General features: G+C 44.4%; 2 protein-coding genes across 2 annotated transcripts; both read right to left on the bottom strand.

Annotated features, from left to right (window-relative positions):
* Nucleotides 1-1,055: 1,055 nt before the first annotated feature.
* LOC139223180 (hepatoma-derived growth factor-related protein 2-like) lies at nt 1,056-12,884 on the bottom strand. The gene is made up of 14 exons (XM_070855152.1): nt 12,768-12,884; nt 11,908-12,033; nt 11,730-11,794; nt 11,504-11,639; nt 10,471-10,767; nt 9,608-9,859; nt 9,443-9,488; nt 6,528-7,225; nt 6,018-6,124; nt 3,983-4,901; nt 3,468-3,569; nt 3,170-3,364; nt 2,844-2,889; nt 1,056-2,307 (listed from the first exon to the last, which is right to left on the bottom strand). Exons 2-14 carry the CDS (start codon nt 11,989-11,991, stop codon nt 2,288-2,290), a joined length of 2,967 nt encoding a protein of 988 aa, XP_070711253.1. The 5' UTR covers nt 11,992-12,033; nt 12,768-12,884; the 3' UTR covers nt 1,056-2,287.
* Nucleotides 12,885-14,286: 1,402 nt separating this feature from the next.
* On the bottom strand, nt 14,287-17,964 carry wdr55 (WD repeat domain 55). The gene is made up of 4 exons (XM_070854283.1): nt 17,381-17,964; nt 16,651-16,757; nt 16,273-16,542; nt 14,287-15,001 (listed from the first exon to the last, which is right to left on the bottom strand). Exons 1-4 carry the CDS (start codon nt 17,957-17,959, stop codon nt 14,653-14,655), a joined length of 1,305 nt encoding a protein of 434 aa, XP_070710384.1. The 5' UTR covers nt 17,960-17,964; the 3' UTR covers nt 14,287-14,652.
* Nucleotides 17,965-18,082: the final 118 nt, after the last annotated feature.

Here is an 18,082-nt window from a genome sequence, read left to right on the forward strand (position 1 = left end):
CTCGGTAGCCTGCGGTCCCGGCTCGTCCTTCCCTCGGTGCAGCACGTAGATCCTCCTTCTCTCCTCTTCCGTGAAGAGATACGGAAAAAAAAAAAAACTGGCTGGTGAAAACACACCTCCGGTCCTCCGTTAGCTCCGCCCACCGGAGGGAGAGAGGGGGGGTGGGTCTGTCCAATCAGGCTGCAGCATGCTTACCTGATCAATAGAGCCAATCAGGCTGCAGCACCTGATCAATACAACTATACTATGAAACCTGTTTTATCAATTTACATTCAAATTTGGACTTAAAGGAGAATTCCACTGTTTTTTTTAAACACATCTGTCCACATCCTGGTGTGTTAGTGACTAGTACTAAAGGTGTTGGAAGTGGTCCAGTAGATCACAATAGGTCCACTAAAAGAGCTTGTTTGATCCACTGACAGGCTCAGAGTGTTATTCTAAGTGTGTGACAGCATCATGGAAAGGATCCCTACAGAGAGAGACCTGGAAGATCCTTTTGGTTTAACCACAAACAGCACACACACCAGACTACATTCACTAAAACAGGGATTTTAGAGAACAGGACACAGGAGCTGCTGCTCTGCTGCTGCCTCCATCAGTCAGTGTGTTTGTGTTACTGTGTGAGTTCACTGTTTCAAAGAGTTTAAGATCCAACAGAATATTTTAGAATGTAACTCACAATAACACAAACACACTCACTGATGGCGGCAGCAGCAGACCAGCAGCTCCTGTTAAAAAAAAGGTTTTCTGAATGGAGTCTGGTGTCTTTGAAGAGAGATACAGCCCTGCTGGCTGAGGTGATCTACTGGACCAGTTCCAATTCTTTTACTACCTACCAGTCACTCAGACACCAGGATGAGGACAGAGAGGACCAAGAGTTAAACAATAACAGTATTTATGACATTATTACACAATTAAAATAAGTGCGTCACACTGTAAACATTCTGTATCTGCTGGTTTGGAAATAAACAACTTGAGACGTCACATCAGGTTTGTAAAATTTTAAAACTTCTGTAAGTGAAAATTACATATTTACATAAAGTGAGAAACATCCAACTAGAAAACAACTGCACACAGGTGAAAACACATCACAACAGAATAAAACATCTGACTGTACAAAGTTTATAAAAAGGTTTACTGCTCCCCACGCCTGAAACATCAGTGTCAGTGTTTAGCGAGGCCATTTAATGCTTTAATCTGGGGTTCACAGCTGTTTTAACATCAAATAAAATATAAAAGAAGCACTTTACAAAGAAAACCACATTTCCCATCAGCCCCATCACATCCTGCTGAACAGCATAAACACGTTAGAGGTTTTTAACTTTAATTACACTCGTGTTTCTGCTGATTTTGAACTCATTTGATGATGTGAAAACAACACAGAACACCTTTAAGAGGTAACTATGGTGTTTATACACCTGGGACCTCTTTTTTTTTAAAATATATTGGGTTTGAAATGTGTTGGAATTGGTCCAGTAGATTGCAGCTACATACTCAACAGCCAATAGCTGTAATGCAATCCTTCTGTATTATACCACTCGTTTCAAAATCACCAGACTCCATTCAAAAGAACAGTAATTTTAGGTCGAAGGTCACAGGAGCTGCTGGTTTACTGCTGCCTCAACCTCTTAGTTTCTCTGTGTCATTGTGTTACACAAATATTGTGCTGGATACAAACTAATCCTTTAAAATTCCTTAAGTCACAAAATAACTGACCATAACAGACCAGCCACTACGGAGCTCTGCAGGGTAAAATTACTATTTTTCTCAATGGAGTCTGGTGGCTGTGAAGAGAGCAGTATAACTGTGATGTACTGGACCCATTCCAAAACTCTGTGTACCTACCAGAACATGTAAAAATAGGCCCTAGCTTTAAAAACACCAGACTTGTCCTTTACACCAGGTTCTACACAGCCCTGCGAGGCCCAGACGTCCCCACAAGTACTATTAGTGAAACATTTCAAAAGATAAAATAATAACTCCAGCACAGTGAACACTCTTCTCATGACAGATCAGTCAGCAGAGGTAGGCTGAGGTTATGCTGACGGTACAGTTCGTTTACAAAAACTAGAAAAAAACAAACTTCTAAACATCTAATATGTCATCCAACACACTGTACCTGCTCAGGTGTGACAGTCCTCCTAAACTCTGTTAGATCCAAACAGGAAGTAAATACTCGCAACAGGTAAAACTCTGTGATGAGGTAAATGTGGTTTTGGAAGTGGGGGGGGGGGGCAGTTTAAGTCCGAACCCCCCTCAGGTTAGAGTTGGTTCAGTCCAGGCTGCTTCAGGAACAGACCACTGGAGCTGGAAATGGGGGAAGTAAAGAACACAAACAGTAAACAAATAAACAAATATAATAATTTATTTTAACAAAATAAAGTGTTTTTATAAGAATGATAAAATATTTAATTTATTAGTAATAATAATGCAGAAGTTCATTATTTTAGATTAAGATTAAAAACTGGTCATTAAAAGCATTTTACATAATAAAATAAGTAAAATAAAAAACAAATACTGAAAATATAATAATTACAATATTTTAATTCAAGGTCATAAAAACCATAGAAATGTTTTTATTTTATTAAATAAATAATTATTATTTCTTTACTAATGTTAAACATAATTCATTATCAATATTTATTACAAATCAAAAGTAACACAAAGCACCAAAAAAACATGAAAATTAAATATTAAATATTTAATTAGATATTAAATAAAAAATAGCTAAAAGCTGTATTTTCTATATTATAAAGTAGTTCACAGTCATTTATTAGAAACAATAATCATTAATGATTTTCTAAATGTAATTATTTTATAATTATTAATTACCTCCTACTAGCTTTTTCTGCAGCTTTCAGACGCATCTTCACCAGCAGAGGACGTTTCCTGTGGAAAAAGTGAGTAAGTGACCCTTGAGTTATTATTTTGTCTTTAACTGTTTTGATTCATTTCAGTTTTTGTAGAATTTGTACTTAAATGTTTATTGTGGTTTTATTTGGTTATTTGTTAAGCGGCACAAGACTTCATTTTATTTTCTATCCTTTTATTTACCTTCTGTTTTCTGCACCTCCTCTTCCTCTCCTCCCTCCATCTCCTCCTCCCTCCCTTCTTCCTCCCCTCTGTCGGCCCTGCTCCCCCCTTTCACCTGGCCCATGCGCCTCCTCACCTCCTGAAGCAGCACCTCTCTGTTCATCCTCTCCACCCGCTGCTCCTCCTCCTGCTCCTTCTCCTCCAGCAGGGAGCGCAGGAAGGTGGCGCTCACCACCTCCTCGCCCTCCCCCACCAGGAAGGCGTTCTTGAAGCGGTTGTACAGCATGGAGGCCTTGTCCATGACGGCCTGGTTCGCTCTGTAGTACCGCAGCTTAAATCGGCAAAAAACACAATGGGGTTTGGTTCCTGCATCACTTTCTCAGCTTCTGCCACACTGAGAGACGTTTCTCTGTTTCAGCGTCTTCTGCGTTTACCTTTCTCAGCGTGGAGACGAGCTCGCTGTGTCTCTGGACGTGTTTCGACGTCACATAAACCATGCTGAGCTGGTCCAGCGCCGCCAGACACTTACTGATGTTCTGCAAGACACAAAGACAGTGACGGCAGAACTGTCGGCTTGGATCATTAAAGAAGAACAAAGAAACAACTCTGACGGGTTGGAGATCTACTGAACACTTACTGACAGCTGCTGAAATCACCTTATCAAGAGCCGAAAACAAAACCTGGACATCCAGGTAGGAGAGCTAGAAAATTAGTTAGTGGATGGATTGTTATGGACTTACTAAGTTTTCATCATCAGATCAACGTCTCTTTATATCTGATACTAAATACACTGAGGACAGACTTCCTGCTCTAAGACAAACGTAAAGTTCTCCGATATTTTCTCTTCTAGCTCCGTTTTTGGTCTCCTTCACCTCCTGAGGGAAACATCTATCTCGTTCTAACGCTATGAACTAAAAGAGGTTAAAGCACGTCGGTAAATGAGTCTTACGGGTTTGTCGGTCTTCAGAGAGATCCTGATGTCTCCGTGGATTCTGTGCAGAGTCGAGTCCGTCAGCGTCAGCGTCGGGTTCTTCTGCTCTTTCGCCGTCCCTCCGTCCGATGATTCGCTCCGATCTTCTTCTTCTCCGCTCGTCTTTGCTCTGTAGCTTTCATCCTCCTCTGAGCTCTTCTTCCGTGGTTTCGTCTCTTCGGGGAGCAATTCGGCGCCATCGTTCGCCTCCCTCTGTCCCGCCGCCGGTTTGTCGTCTTTTGCCTGTTGCGACTTTATTTTCTCCGCCTCGCTTTCTTTCTTCTTCTCTTGAAGTTTCGTAGCGGCTTTCTTTTGCTCCTCTTCCTCGCTGTGCTTCCTTCGTTTCTCCTCTTCGCCTTTGTCCTTTTTCTCCTCCGTGGCTGCTCTCGTTCTTTCAGACTTCCTCTCCGCCTCGGCACTTTTTGCCACCTTTTTCTTGTCTTCCAGCTTCCCCTCTTTCTTCTTCTCCTCCACCGCCGCCGCCGCCGTCGTTCCTCCCATTATCGTCTTCACCTGAACCTTCGCTCCCTGCCCGGACGTTGCTTTCACGATCTTTCCGATGATCTTCCTCTCGTCTTTCTTCCCCTCGGGCTGCGGCTCGTCTTTTTCTTTTGTCTTCAGGCCGTCTGTCATTTTACTCGTCGTTTTGTTGTCGTCGGCCTTCTTCGCCTCACTCTTCTTCTCCCCCGTTGTCTTTCGGCCGGACGTCTTCGCCTCGTCCTTCTCTTCTTTCCGTTTGAGCGGCTCGGAGTCGTTTCCGTCGTCCGTCTTCTCTGCCACTTTCTTGCCGACGTTCTTCTTGCTGATCACTTTGGTGACGGTTGATACTTTGACGCTCTTCTTGTCGGGCGTTTTCTGACTTCCTGTCTTTTTAATCTTTGCTCCATCCCCAGTTTTCCTGATGAGTGGTGAAAATTAACATTTAACTCCATTTGTCCACATCCTGGCATCTAAATGCCTGGTAGGTACTAAACGTGTTGGAATTGGTCCAGTAGATCACAGTAGATCCACTAAAAGAGCTTGTTTGATCCACTGACAGGCTCAGAGTGTTATTCTAAGTGTGTGACAGCATCATGGAAAGGATCCCTACAGAGAGAGACCTGGAAGATCCTTTTGGTTTAACCACAAACAGCACACACACCAGACTCCATTCACTAAAACAGGGATTTTAGAGAACAGTAATAGAAGTTAGTTAATAGTTTGTTTATGTTATTGTGTGACTTTGGCGTTTTAAAGGGTTAGTTCAGAATCAACACAATATTTGTGTAACACAAAATACCATAAACAAACTAACTGGCAGAGGTAAAATTACTGTTTTTGTCAATGGAGTCTGGTGTCTTTGAAGAGATTTCAGACCTAAAATATGTGCAGATAGATATGTGCAGGTTTTAAACTACTAATGTCATAGTTAAGAGAAGACAATAAAAGATGACAGAGGAAGAGGAGGCAACGCTGTAACAGATAACTTCAGTAGTTTTAAACCTGAATCCTATTTGCACACATTTTGGGTTCTCAAGAAACCAGACTCCACTGATAAAAACACAAATTTTACCTCACAGAACACAGAGGTTGCTGGTCTACTGCTGCCTCCATTAGTTAGTTTGATAGTGTTATTCTCTGTTACACAAATATTGTGTTGGATCTGAACAACTCTTTAAAACACCAAAGTCACATAATAACATAAACAAACTATTTACTTACTTCTATTACTGTTTTCTAAAATCCCTGTTTTAGTGAATGTAGTCTGGTGTGTGTGCTGTTTGTGGTTAAACCAAAAGGATCTTCCAGGTCTCTCTCTGTAGGGATCCTTTCCATGATGCTGTCACACACTTAGAATAACACTCTGAGCCTGTCAGTGGATCAAACAAGCTCTTTTAGTGGACTTGTTGTACTTACCGGTCATTTAGACACCAGAATATGTACAAATAGAGACCAGGTTTAAAAGTACTAGTTGTCCTTAAACACTGATTCAACTGCACGTGTGTGTGTGTGTGTGTGTGTGTGTGTTTCTTACTGGGAGCTCTTCGTCGCCTCCCTCCTCGTCTCTCCTCTGCCGGCCTTCAGCAGACCTCTCAGAGATTTCAGCAAACTCTCCCTCTTGGCTGCCAGGCGGCGCTGTCGCTGCACATCAGACAAAACAAGATCACTCTTCCACTTTATCCTGAAGCTGAGCATCACTGCTGTTGTTGTGTATTATTTAATTTATCCTCCCAGACTACATTCACAAAAACGGTCATTTTAGCTCACAGAACACAGGAGCTGCTGGTTTGCTGCTGCCTCCATCTGTTAGTGTGTTTGAGTTATTGTGTGACTTTGGTGTTTTAACTGATCAGTTCAGATCCAACACAACATTTGTGAAACACACAATAACAAACACACAATAACTGATGGAGGCAGCAGCAGACCAGCAGCTCCTGTGTTCTCTGAGGTAAAATGACCGTTTTTGTGAATGTAGTCTGGTGTATTTGAGGAGACAGGACCCCGGGTGAAAAACACTGAAGTTATCCGGATGTTCCATCTTTACCTCCTCGTCCACAGGACCGTCCTCTTTCTGCTGTCCTTCCTCTTTCTGTGTTGCCATGTCGTCCTCCTCTTCCTCCGTCATCTTTCCTTCCTCACCCGCTTCCTTGGTTTTCTTCCTCTGTTCCTCCCTCTCTGCTCTCCTCGTCTTCCTCCCTTCCCTCTCTGCGGGTTTCCCCTCCTCCTCTCTCTGCGCCTCCCTCCTCCTCTTCGCTCCTCGGCCCTCCTCTCTTTTGGTCGTCTCTTCTTCTTTTCCTTCGGCGGCGGCCTCCTTTTCTCTTGCTCTTTTTCTTCCTTCGCTCTCCGATCTTGTTTCTCTCTTCATCCTCTCCTCTTTCTTTCCTTCGCTGCCACCTTGTTTTGTTTCCTCCTCCTCCTTCTCTGCTCTCCTCGTCTTCATCCCTCGGCTCTCCTCTTTGTTCATCGCCTCCTTCTTTCCTTCCACGCCTTCATCCTGCTTTGTTGTCTTCCGTTTCTCCTCCTCCTCCTCTTCCTTTCTTTTCGTGCTCTGGCTCTCTGATGTCGTCTTCTCCTTCTCCTTCTTCCTTTCGCTGCGGTCCTGATTCGTTTTCTCCTGCACCTCCTCTTCATCGTCCTCTCTCCTCTTCCTCTTCACTCCTTGGCTCTCCGATGGCTTCTTTTCTTCCTCCTCTTCCTCTTTTCTGTGGTTTGTTGGTTCTGTAGTCTTCGATTTCTTGCTGACTAAAGGGGGAAAAGACAGTTTAACGAATCAGAAAGCAGTTCACTTTTAACCTGAAGGTGATTATAGTCCTGCCCCCTCCTGATGGACCACCATGAGTCTGTGTAAAGAAGCGTCCTCTGATTGGTCGGTATCAGTCTGTGTAAAGAAGCGTCCTCTGATTGGTCGGTATCAGTCTGTAAAGAAGCGTCCTCTGATTGGTCGGTATCAGTCTGTAAAGAAGCGTCCTCTGATTGGTCGGTATCAGTCTGTAAAGAAGCGTCCTCTGATTGGTCGGTATCAGTCTATAAAGAAGCGTCCTCTGATTGGTCGGTATCAGTCTATAAAGAAGCGTCCTCTGATTGGTCGGTATCAGTCTGTATAAAGAAGCGTCCTCTGATTGGTCGGTATCAGTCTGTATAAAGAAGCGTCCTCTGATTGGTCGGTATCAGTCTATAAAGAAGCGTCCTCTGATTGGTCGGTATCAGTCTGTGTAAAGAAGCGTCCTCTGATTGGTCGGTATCAGTCTGTGTAAAGAAGCGTCCTCTGATTGGTCGGTATCAGTCTGTAAAGAAGCGTCCTCTGATTGGTCGGTATCAGTCTGTGTAAAGAAGCGTCCTCTGATTGGTCGGTATCAGTCTGTATAAAGAAGCGTCCTCTGATTGGTCGGTATCAGTCTGTGTAAAGAAGCGTCCTCTGATTGGTCGGTATCAGTCTGTAAAGAAGCGTCCTCTGATTGGTCGGTATCAGTCTGTATAAAGAAACGTCCTCTGATTGGTCGGTATCAGTCTGTAAAGAAGCGTCCTCTGATTGGTCGGTATCAGTCTGTATAAAGAAGCGTCCTCTGATTGGTCGGTATCAGTCTGTAAAGAAGCGTCCTCTGATTGGTCGGTATCAGTCTGTATAAAGAAGCGTCCTCTGATTGGTCGGTATCAGTCTGTATAAAGAAGCGTCCTCTGATTGGTCGGTATCAGTCTGTATAAAGAAGCGTCCTCTGATTGGTCGGTATCAGTCTGTGTAAAGAAGCGTCCTCTGATTGGTCGGTATCAGTCTGTAAAGAAGCGTCCTCTGATTGGTCGGTATCAGTCTGTATAAAGAAGCGTCCTCTGATTGGTCGGTATCAGTCTGTAAAGAAGCGTCCTCTGATTGGTCGGTATCAGTCTGTATAAAGAAGCGTCCTCTGATTGGTCGGTATCAGTCTATAAAGAAGCGTCCTCTGATTGGTCGGTATCAGTCTGTAAAGAAGCGTCCTCTGATTGGTCGGTATCAGTCTGTGTAAAGAAGCGTCCTCTGATTGGTCGGTATCAGTCTGTGTAAAGAAGCGTCCTCTGATTGGTCGGTATCAGTCTGTAAAGAAGCGTCCTCTGATTGGTCGGTATCAGTCTGTGTAAAGAAGCGTCCTCTGATTGGTCGGTATCAGTCTGTATAAAGAAGCGTCCTCTGATTGGTCGGTATCAGTCTGTGTAAAGAAGCGTCCTCTGATTGGTCGGTATCAGTCTGTGTAAAGAAGCGTCCTCTGATTGGTCGGTATCAGTCTGTATAAAGAAGCGTCCTCTGATTGGTCGGTATCAGTCTGTAAAGAAGCGTCCTCTGATTGGTCGGTATCAGTCTGTATAAAGAAGCGTCCTCTGATTGGTCGGTATCAGTCTGTATAAAGAAGCGTCCTCTGATTGGTCGATATCAGTCTGTATAAAGAAGCGTCCTCTGATTGGTCGGTATCAGTCTGTATAAAGAAGAGTCCTCTGATTGGTCGGTATCAGTCTGTATAAAGAAGCGTCCTCTGATTGGTCGGTATCAGTCTGTATAAAGAAGCGTCCTCTGATTGGTCGATATCAGTCTGTATAAAGAAGCGTCCTCTGATTGGTCGGTATCAGTCTGTGTAAAGAAGCGTCCTCTGATTGGTCGGTATCAGTCTGTATAAAGAAGCGTCCTCTGATTGGTCGGTATCAGTCTATAAAGAAGCGTCCTCTGATTGGTCGGTATCAGTCTGTAAAGAAGCGTCCTCTGATTGGTCGGTATCAGTCTGTATAAAGAAGCGTCCTCTGATTGGTCGGTATCAGTCTATAAAGAAGTGTCCTCTGATTGGTCGGTATCAGTCTATAAAGAGTGTCGGTGTCCTCTGGGTCTGAACAGTGAAGCCGATGCTGAAGAGGCTTAAAGCTGCTTCCTCTCTAGTGTCCAGCAGGGGGCTCACTGACCAATCAGAGGAGGTCTTTGTGGTGTGTATGTGTGTGTTTTACCTGGAGAGGTAACAGCAGGGCTCCTCCTCTGCTGCTCAGGTTCAACCTGATAGACAAAAAACAGAAAACACAAACTGAGCTGCAGCAGTTTTATCAAGTATGAAGGTTAGAACGGTGGTTTGGTCCTTGTGGCTGATTTATGGATCTATAGGACTTCATCAGCACCTTGGACTCTGCTGCTTTGCTCCTGGTGGTGACGGAGCGTGAAGCCGGAGTCTCCTCGGCGTCCGTCGCCGATGTTCCAACCTCGTTTGCAGCCGGTTTGGAGTCTGTTGCTTTCGTCGGTGCTTCTGTGGTGCTTCGGCTTTTCTTCTCAGCCGTAACTTTACTTGTTGTTATGGTTTCGGCGTCTCCGTCGGTCTGCTCCTCTGTTTCACCCACAGAGGATCTGGAGGGAGTTCTTGTTTTCACCGCTACCTAAGAAGACGGACAGAAGTATTTAGTCTCCACAGTCCAGTAAAGGAGTTCCCAGCTTGTCTATTACAGACAAAGTCAACGCAAAGACAAGAAGGTGCTTTTATCTGAGGTGAAGCTCTCAAAAACCAACTAATAGATCCAAGACCGTAACTCCTACAGCCTACATTTTAATACCAGAGGAGAGAAGAAGAGTCTGTGGTGTCAACAATGTGAGCTGGTTGGAGTTCCTGTAATAAGTCTGTCTGCTTCAGTAGTCACAGTCCTACGTTTTGATGTGCGAATTATGAATGTTAAGTGAAAAATGTGGGCGTGAGAGCAAGTTTCAGAGATCTTTTAGATGCTCTGCACTCTCACTCTGAACATTCTGCCCCATAGACACCAATGGAAAACCTCAGAGGGGCTGAAATTAACCTCAAGTTTGATCTGCGACTGCGTAAAAAGTTCCGGTGACCAGTCCCAGTCACTCCAATATGGCGGTGAATGATCCACGGAGCAAAAGGAAAATGTTAAATATTTTGGAAAATATCAAAGATATGAACGAGAAAAGTAACAACAATTATATCCTGACAGAGCTGAACGTTGTGGTGACTAAATAAAGTTTCCCCTCTCACCTCCTTCTTGATCTCTTCTGACGTGATATTTGTCTGATTTGCGCCTCTCTCGCTAACAGCAGCGGACCTTCTGCTTCGCGTGCTCACAGCAGTCTCCATGGCGTCTTTAGAGGTCGACGCCTTGGAGTCGTCCGTTTTCTCTGGAGTCGATTGTGACGAAGCTTTTGTTGGAGTTTTAGCCGAAACGGCAGCAGTAACTTTGCTTGGAGCACTTCTGCTGGGGGCACTTTTAGGTCTGTCATTTGTAGTTTTACTGACAGAAGGTGGTTTAGCAGGTGTGTTGGCTTGTGCTGGTATCTGAGGACACAACAGGGCATTTTATTATTCATCAGTTATCAAGTTAAACTACCAATAATTATCAGGTTAGTGGTTTTACTTCGTTACAGTCAGTCAGACTTAAGAGACTCAAAATGTTCATTCTAGAACTTTTCTTTATGACCAAATATCTGAAAAACTAATAACAATCCCATTCAGTCCTAATTAGCAAATGTTAGCATGCTAAGCTAAGATGGTGATGATGGAGAGGGCTGCAGCTAACGATTCTTTTAGCTACTGATTAATCTACAAATCCTCTTTCCCACTGACTGAAAACTGTGAAAAACATCCATCAGTGTCCTAAATGTCTTTGTTTGTCCAACAGATCGTCTGAAACCTAAAAAACTCAGTTTATTAGAACACAAAACTGAGAAAAGCTGCACATTTGAGGACCTGGAAGGACGACATTGTAGGATTTTTTTGCTTGAAAAGGGACTTAAACAATTAGTCGACCGTCAAGCTGGTCACTGATTGGTTGTCTGATGGTTGCAGCTCTCGTTCTGGACAAACCATGAGGTCTGTTCACCGCCTCCTCAGTCCAGACTAAACCTGGAGACGCTGCGTTCTGGGTTTTATGAACCAAAACTCCCAGAAAACATGAAGTCAGTCCTTTTAACGTGACCGACCAAAAGCTTTCATGGCTGTGTGATGTTTATCCTGCAGTCTGACGTGTCTCCAGTCCGATCTGTGTCTCTCTTTTCTATCTCCTGACACTGACTTTGAGTTTGCTGCCGACCCCCGGTGTGTTCTGGATCTCCCACATGCCCTCGGCGAAGCCTTTGATGCGGACGCCGCTGCCGTACTTCATCTTGTTCCCGACGTAGGGGACGATGTTCTCCGGGGGGAGGTGGCCTCTGGGGAGGGAAACCAATCACAGGTCAGTCAGTGCTGCCAATAGTTTGTCTGGGAAGTGACACCACCGTTAGGCGGCCGCGTGTACGTACATCTGATGGGTCCCGAAGAAGAAGACCGGGACTCGCTTCCTGTTCCCGTCATCCAGTTTACACACCTGAACACACACAGGAGGACACTGAGTACCAGAGCACAGCTCTGTGTGTGTGTGTGTGTGTGTGTGTGTGTGTGTGTGTGTGTGTGTGTGTGTGTGTGTGTGTGTGTACGTACCCTGGCAGGCCAGTGAGGGAAGCCCTTCATCTTGGCGAACACCAAGTCTCCTGGTTTGAAAGGATCTCCGGTTTTCCCCGGCATCCTGCTGCTTCAGATCTCGACAACAGAGGGAACCGAACACAGCTGAACGATAAAGAGACGACAGTGAGACTTTCGATAGATAACTATCTGTCCACATCCTGGTGTCTGAATGACTGGTAGGTATTAAAAGTGTTGGAACTGGTCCAGTAGATCACCTCAGCCAGCAGCCACCAACCACAAACAGCCGTTATATCGCTCTCTGCACACACACCAGACTACATTCGCAAAAACAGGAATTTTAGCTCACAGGACACAGGAGCTGCTGCTCTGCTGCTGCCTTAAAAAGTAAGTTTGTTTGTGTTGTTGTGTGTTATACTAATACTAGTTGGATCCAAACTAACCCTTTAACACAGAATAACACAAAAACACTGACTGATGGAGGCAGCAGCAGAGCAGCAGCTCCTGTGTCCTGTTCTCTAAAATCCCTGTTTTAGTGAATGTAGTCTGGTGTGTGTGCTGTTTGTGGTTAAACCAAAAGGATCTTCCAGGTCTCTCTCTGTAGGGATCCTTTCCATGATGCTGTCACACACTTAGAATAACACTCTGAGCCATCGGTCCCTACAGCTGACACATCCTGTGAGCGGTGTGTCCTCCGTGTTAAGTGAAAACAGTCGGTTTCGCTTCCTGCAGCGTGTTCATTCACTGTTTACAAATACAGGCTAGCAGCTAGCAGCTAGCTCTGAAGCTAACCCGGCTAACAGCAGGATTCACGACCGAACCCCTGCGCTGGTTTAATCCGCTCTGACATCTAACGGGACGGTAATACGCGTACTTACTGAAAAAAGAACGACAATCCTCCGGTGACGTCGGTAAACACAAGTCGCGGCTTCGTGGCTACATCAGGAGGCTTCTTGTTACCGGGCTACGCTCTCCTACTCGTCGCCATGTTGACGGGGAAACTCGTGTCACGTGACCTTCATCGGTTTCCCGCCTGTAGTTGGACTGAGCCAATGGGGCGACTGGACTGTACCATCTCAGCAAAAATTATTTATGTGCTTATTTACTTGTTCATATTTTAAACTTTTAATTTTATATCTATTTGTTGCATTACTATATTTTTCTCTATATTTCAAAATCTTTTTTATAAATATTTAATTTTTCATTTATCATTTCATCCCTTTATTTTTTCCTTGTATAGAAATAAATGTATTAATAAAAAAAAACAAAATTATAATAATATATTAAAATAACACAAATATATAAATATGAATGATAATTAAACGTTTTAAACTTTATGGAAATATCTACATAAATAATGTGAAAATATATGAAAATGCTTATAATTTTTCTCATATATTTAATTTCTATTTTGATTTAGACTTTTATTTATTCATTATTTTAATTTATCTTTATATTTCCACATTGATTTTTTATATTTCTTGTTCAAGAGATTTATTCTTTTTTATGTACTGATATGACTCCACACAAATAATAAATCATTTCTAATACTTGAGGCATGATAAAATGTTTATTTATATTTATTTTTTTACTATCCTACCATTAGGATAGGTATGATAGAAGTCAATGGCTGCCTAGAAAGCAGAAACTTGAAGTATAAGCCTTTTGTGAAGTGGAACAAACGGACTAAAACATGTAAAAACACTGCTGAATTCCTTTATAACATTTTAATAGCTATGACGTGTAGAAGGAAGTCAAACACCTTAAAAAACAAACAAATATTTAAGTGTTTTATTTTATTCGTCCACAAATATAAACCTGTAAACCAGAGGATAAACGACTCGTTTCACCATCAGAGTTTGATCCATTCAGTCCGAAAACATTTGGAAAGTCTAGAAGAGCCACAAGATTAAATCATTTTATCCCCATTCAAGTTAGCGGAGGGTGAACAGGAAGTTAGCACAGGGCTAACAGGAAGTTAGCACAATGTAGAAAATCCTGGTACTTTTTTGGCTTCATGCGCCACAGAGCAGCTTTCAGAGGAATGAACGGAGCCTCCAGCGCCAAGTCCAACATCGTCGTCATACTGGAGTGACTGAGACTGACCCGTAAATACATAGAAGTAAATGGGGGAGCTGTGTTTTTGCACGTTAAAATCACTTTAACGTTAACATTTCTCAATCAAACTTAATGAGTCGTTTTTACATTAAAGGTTTTACAATAAAAAAAAGCTCTTTTTTTATTCCAACTAGATCAGAAACTCTTGAATATATAAGTCTGTGGCTACCAAAACAATATTTTATTTATTTTTAAAAAACAGACAAAAACAATTTCTTCTCTTAACAAAAAAAAGTCTCAACCCAAGAATCCGCAGAAAAACTTTGCAGAATAAAAAATCCACAAAATACAAACTTTTAATGTAAATCAGGTTCAAACTGACCAAATAACACATAAGAAGAATGTGTAAATAAAATCAAGTCTTTAAGGCTCCATTTTGGACACATTTGGTGACCACGCAGTTATTATCTCCCATTATTTTAGTGTCTAATCATTTGGTCTTATATATTTGGAGTCTTCTGGGTTGTTCACTGTTCTTTCCACCACGTTTGAGGAGATAAAAGTCGTCCTCACCTTCCCGTTGGTGAACAAAGCACCGAGAGCGGCGGTTTGGTTCATCCGACGCTCCGGACGCTGTGACCAAACCGCCCAAAGGCATCGCAAAGACACATTTCAACCACGAAACCAAAGTACAACTGCTTTTATTTAATCGCTTCCACTGTCGCTGTCACTATCGTCCTCTTCCTCCTCCTCTGCTTCTTCGTCGTCATCCTCCTTCTTCTCCGTTTCCTCTACGAGTCCCGAGAAGAAGTCGTCATCGATTCCGTGGGCCTTCTTGGTGAGAGACTTCATCCGGCCGTCTTTCCTCTTCCTCTTGCGGTACTCGTTGACTGTTGTGTTGGGCAAACCGGAAATATCCCAGAACTTGATCAGCTGGTCGTGGGCGCTGCTGGCCAGCAGGCGGGAGTCCCAGGACTTGGCGAGCTCTTCGATGGGTTCGCCGACGTGCTGCCCGATGCAGCCGATGACCCGGTTGGGGAGGAGGTTGACGGCTCTAATGGAGGACAGACAGAACTTCACTATCACATCATATTAACCTCCTGTGTGGTGGGAAACACTTGGCATCAATTATGGAGATCAAGAGCAAACTAACGGGCAACAAATAGGGCCGATCACAGTCTTTAAAAGGTGTATAGTGTCAAAAAGTTAGTGTGGACCATTAAAAAATCATCTTGGAACCACGAAGAGACATTTTTATCCCTTGTGAAACTTGGTTAAATCATTTTAAGACCAGCTTGGACCAACAAAAACCTATTTTGGACTGTTACAAAACCAGCTTTGTCCATCAGCTTGACCATTAAAAGGCCATCTTAGACAACCTTGACTAGTCAAACTAGTCTGCATAAGATAATATCAGAGCTAATATCAAAAAAGTTTGTTTAGACCTGCTCGGTCCATGTGAGGACCAGCTTAGACCATCAGAAGAACATTTTGGATCATTCGCAGGTCGTCTTAGACTAATGACAGACCAGAGTGGACCATCCAGAGACCCTGTGAGACTTGGTTAGACCATCTAAAGACCAAGTCAGATCAACAAAGGATCACAAGAGTCCACAAGCTAGGAGCAACAGGAGACCATCAGACTCAGACCAACAAAACCTCAGTCAGGACCATAAGTCCAGCTTCAATGAGGTAAACACCATCTAGGACCAACAAAACACCCATTGGAGCCATTTTATAGCACTGAGAAACCAGTTTAGACCATTAAATGTCATCTTAAACCACTAAATATCCAGCTTGGACCACTGGATTACCACATTAGACCATCAAGAGATCATTTTATCCCTTGTAAAACTCAGCTAGACCATTTAAAGACCAGCTTGGACCAACAGAAACCTAGTTTGGGCTTAACAAACCATTTTTTTCCGTCAAAACACCAGTTGGACCATTAAAAGGCCATCGTAGTCTGTCCAGCACCGACAAAAGCCCATCTGAGATCATCTACAGACCATCGTAGCCACTGACAGACATGCTAAAGCTGTCAAAACACCAGCTGTGACCATTAAGAGACCATTTAAGACCAAGGAAGCACCAGCCAGGACCACAGGAAGTCCACTTTGGACAGCTTAGCCTGTCTGAAGACCACCGTGGTCCATTTGAAGACCCTCAAAAGAACATTTTAGACCACCGACAAACCATCAAACCACCAGCTTTGACCATTAAGAGACTGACGTGATTCAGGTTAGGTAACAAAAAACACCTGATGCATTGGTAACCTCCACTGATTTATCCACCAAAGACATTTTTAACGGTACCGCAGCTCACCGAACGTGGCCGTCCATGGAGGCGGTGCACATGATGTTGTCGGTGATGGGGACGATGCACTCCACTGACTCGGCCTTGGTGGCGAAGCGATCGCTGGTGGCTCCAAAGCCGTTCCAGTTGAAGATGTAGATGGTTCCCTCGCTGGAGCCGCAGACCACCTTCTTGCCCCGCTTCATCAACGCCACCGAGGTCAGATCGCCGCTCTGGTACTCCGACAGCAGCTCGAACCTCCGCCTCTTGATGTTGAAGACGCCCATGGTGCCGTCACCACTGTACCAGACCACAGCAGAGCGTTTCAGACCGTTTCAGACCAACTCTGCTGGACGATGATCACGATAAACTTCACTTTTGTCATTATTATTATTAATACTTTACTACCTGGCAGTGAGGAGGATCCTCTTGGCCTGGTCCACCGCGATGTCACTGATGTAGTCCTCGTGATGCTTCACATCCATGATGGCCGACCCCTTCCTCATGTCCCATACCTTCAGACACAGATCAGTAAAGTTACAGCTTCAGGACCTCCTCCACTGAAAAACTAAAAGGAAAAGTGAGTTTCACAAGGGATAAAATGGTCTGTTGATGGTCTAATGTGGTCCAAACTGCAATTTTAATGGTCCAGCTGATATTTTGATGGTCTAAACTGGTTTCTTAATACTGTAAAATTACAGAAATGGTTTTCTAATGGTCCAAGGTGGTCCTATGACCTGCCAGGCTGGACTGGAGGTCTAAACTGGTCTTTAAATAGTCTAGATGTGTTTCTCATGGTCCAAACTGGTCTTAGCTGGTTTCTTTGTGGTGCAATATCATCTTTTATGGTCCACAGTGGTATTTTGATGGTCTAAAATGGTGGATTGATGATCAGCATGTGACAGCTTCATCCAATGAAACATCATCCTGGACCTTTTACACATTATTGAAGGACACGTGTAGACCATAAAAAGACCATTTTGGACCATTGAGAAACCATCTCAGACCACCAAAACACCGTCTCAGACCAGAACACCATCTCAGTCCACCAAAACACCATCTCAGACCATGAACCATCAGCAGGGGACGTCTATCCGGGATAAACCCGGGTTTAGGATCAGGATAGCCCCGTCCGGACCTTCAGGGTGCCCTTGTCGTCCCCGGTCGCCAGGATGTTCTCGTCCACCAGCAGCAGGCTGTTGATGGGAGCCCCGTGGGCCCCTCGGATCCGGGTCACCAGCTGGCCCCGCTCCGCGTCCAGCAGGTGGACCGCCTTGTCCCGGGACACGCTGTACAGCTTCCGGCCGTCCTCGGAGAAGCGCAGCTGGCGGCAGGACTTCACGTGGTGCCCGGACGACCACAGCTCCCGGTTCTCCCCCTCCGTGCACGAGTAGGAGAAGGCGTACACGTCCCCGTCCACGTCCCCGCACACCAGGATGTCCCTGCTCGGGTGGAGCGCCACCGTGTTGGCGATCGCCTCCAGCCGGATGTCCTCCGGGGTGTCCCGGAGCTTCGGCCCCGTTGGCTCCTCTTCGTCCTCATCCTCACCCGGATCCGGAGCCTCTCTTGCCGCCTCTGAGTCTGAGGAGTCAGGGTCTCTGCTGGGCCCTGGAGCCTCTGTTTGCTCCGGCTCTGGAGGATCAGGAGGACCTGTCTCTGGCTCTGGTGGATCTGTCTCCGGCTCTGCGGCATCAACGTGCTCTGTGGGCGCCGCCATGTTGTTTTGATTTTTTTCTTCTTCTTCTACGCTGAAAAAACGACAGAGTCACAGGATCCGACTGCCCCCTGCAGGAAGAAACTGTCACAACACAGAAATAAACTTTTTTATTTATTAAAAATA

This window comes from Pempheris klunzingeri, chromosome 23 (assembly GCF_042242105.1).
Source record: "Pempheris klunzingeri isolate RE-2024b chromosome 23, fPemKlu1.hap1, whole genome shotgun sequence".
NCBI lineage: Eukaryota > Metazoa > Chordata > Actinopteri > Acropomatiformes > Pempheridae > Pempheris > Pempheris klunzingeri.

Coding starts and splice junctions, on each gene's coding strand:
- LOC139223180 (XM_070855152.1), bottom strand. CDS start 11,991: ATGCCGGGGAAAACCGGAGATCCTTTCAAACCAGGAGACTTGGTGTTC. Junction 10,768..11,503: donor GGGTCGGCAGCAAACTCAAA/GTCAGTGTCAGG, acceptor TTGTGTCCTCAG/ATACCAGCACAAGCCAACAC. Junction 2,890..3,169: donor GAGAGGTGCTGCTTCAGGAG/GTGAGGAGGCGC, acceptor CTTTTTCCACAG/GAAACGTCCTCTGCTGGTGA.
- wdr55 (XM_070854283.1), bottom strand. CDS start 17,959: ATGGCGGCGCCCACAGAGCACGTTGATGCCGCAGAGCCGGAGACAGAT. Junction 16,543..16,650: donor AGGATCCTCCTCACTGCCAG/GTAGTAAAGTAT, acceptor GGTCTGGTACAG/TGGTGACGGCACCATGGGCG. Junction 15,002..16,272: donor TCCATGGACGGCCACGTTCG/GTGAGCTGCGGT, acceptor GTCCTCCATTAG/AGCCGTCAACCTCCTCCCCA.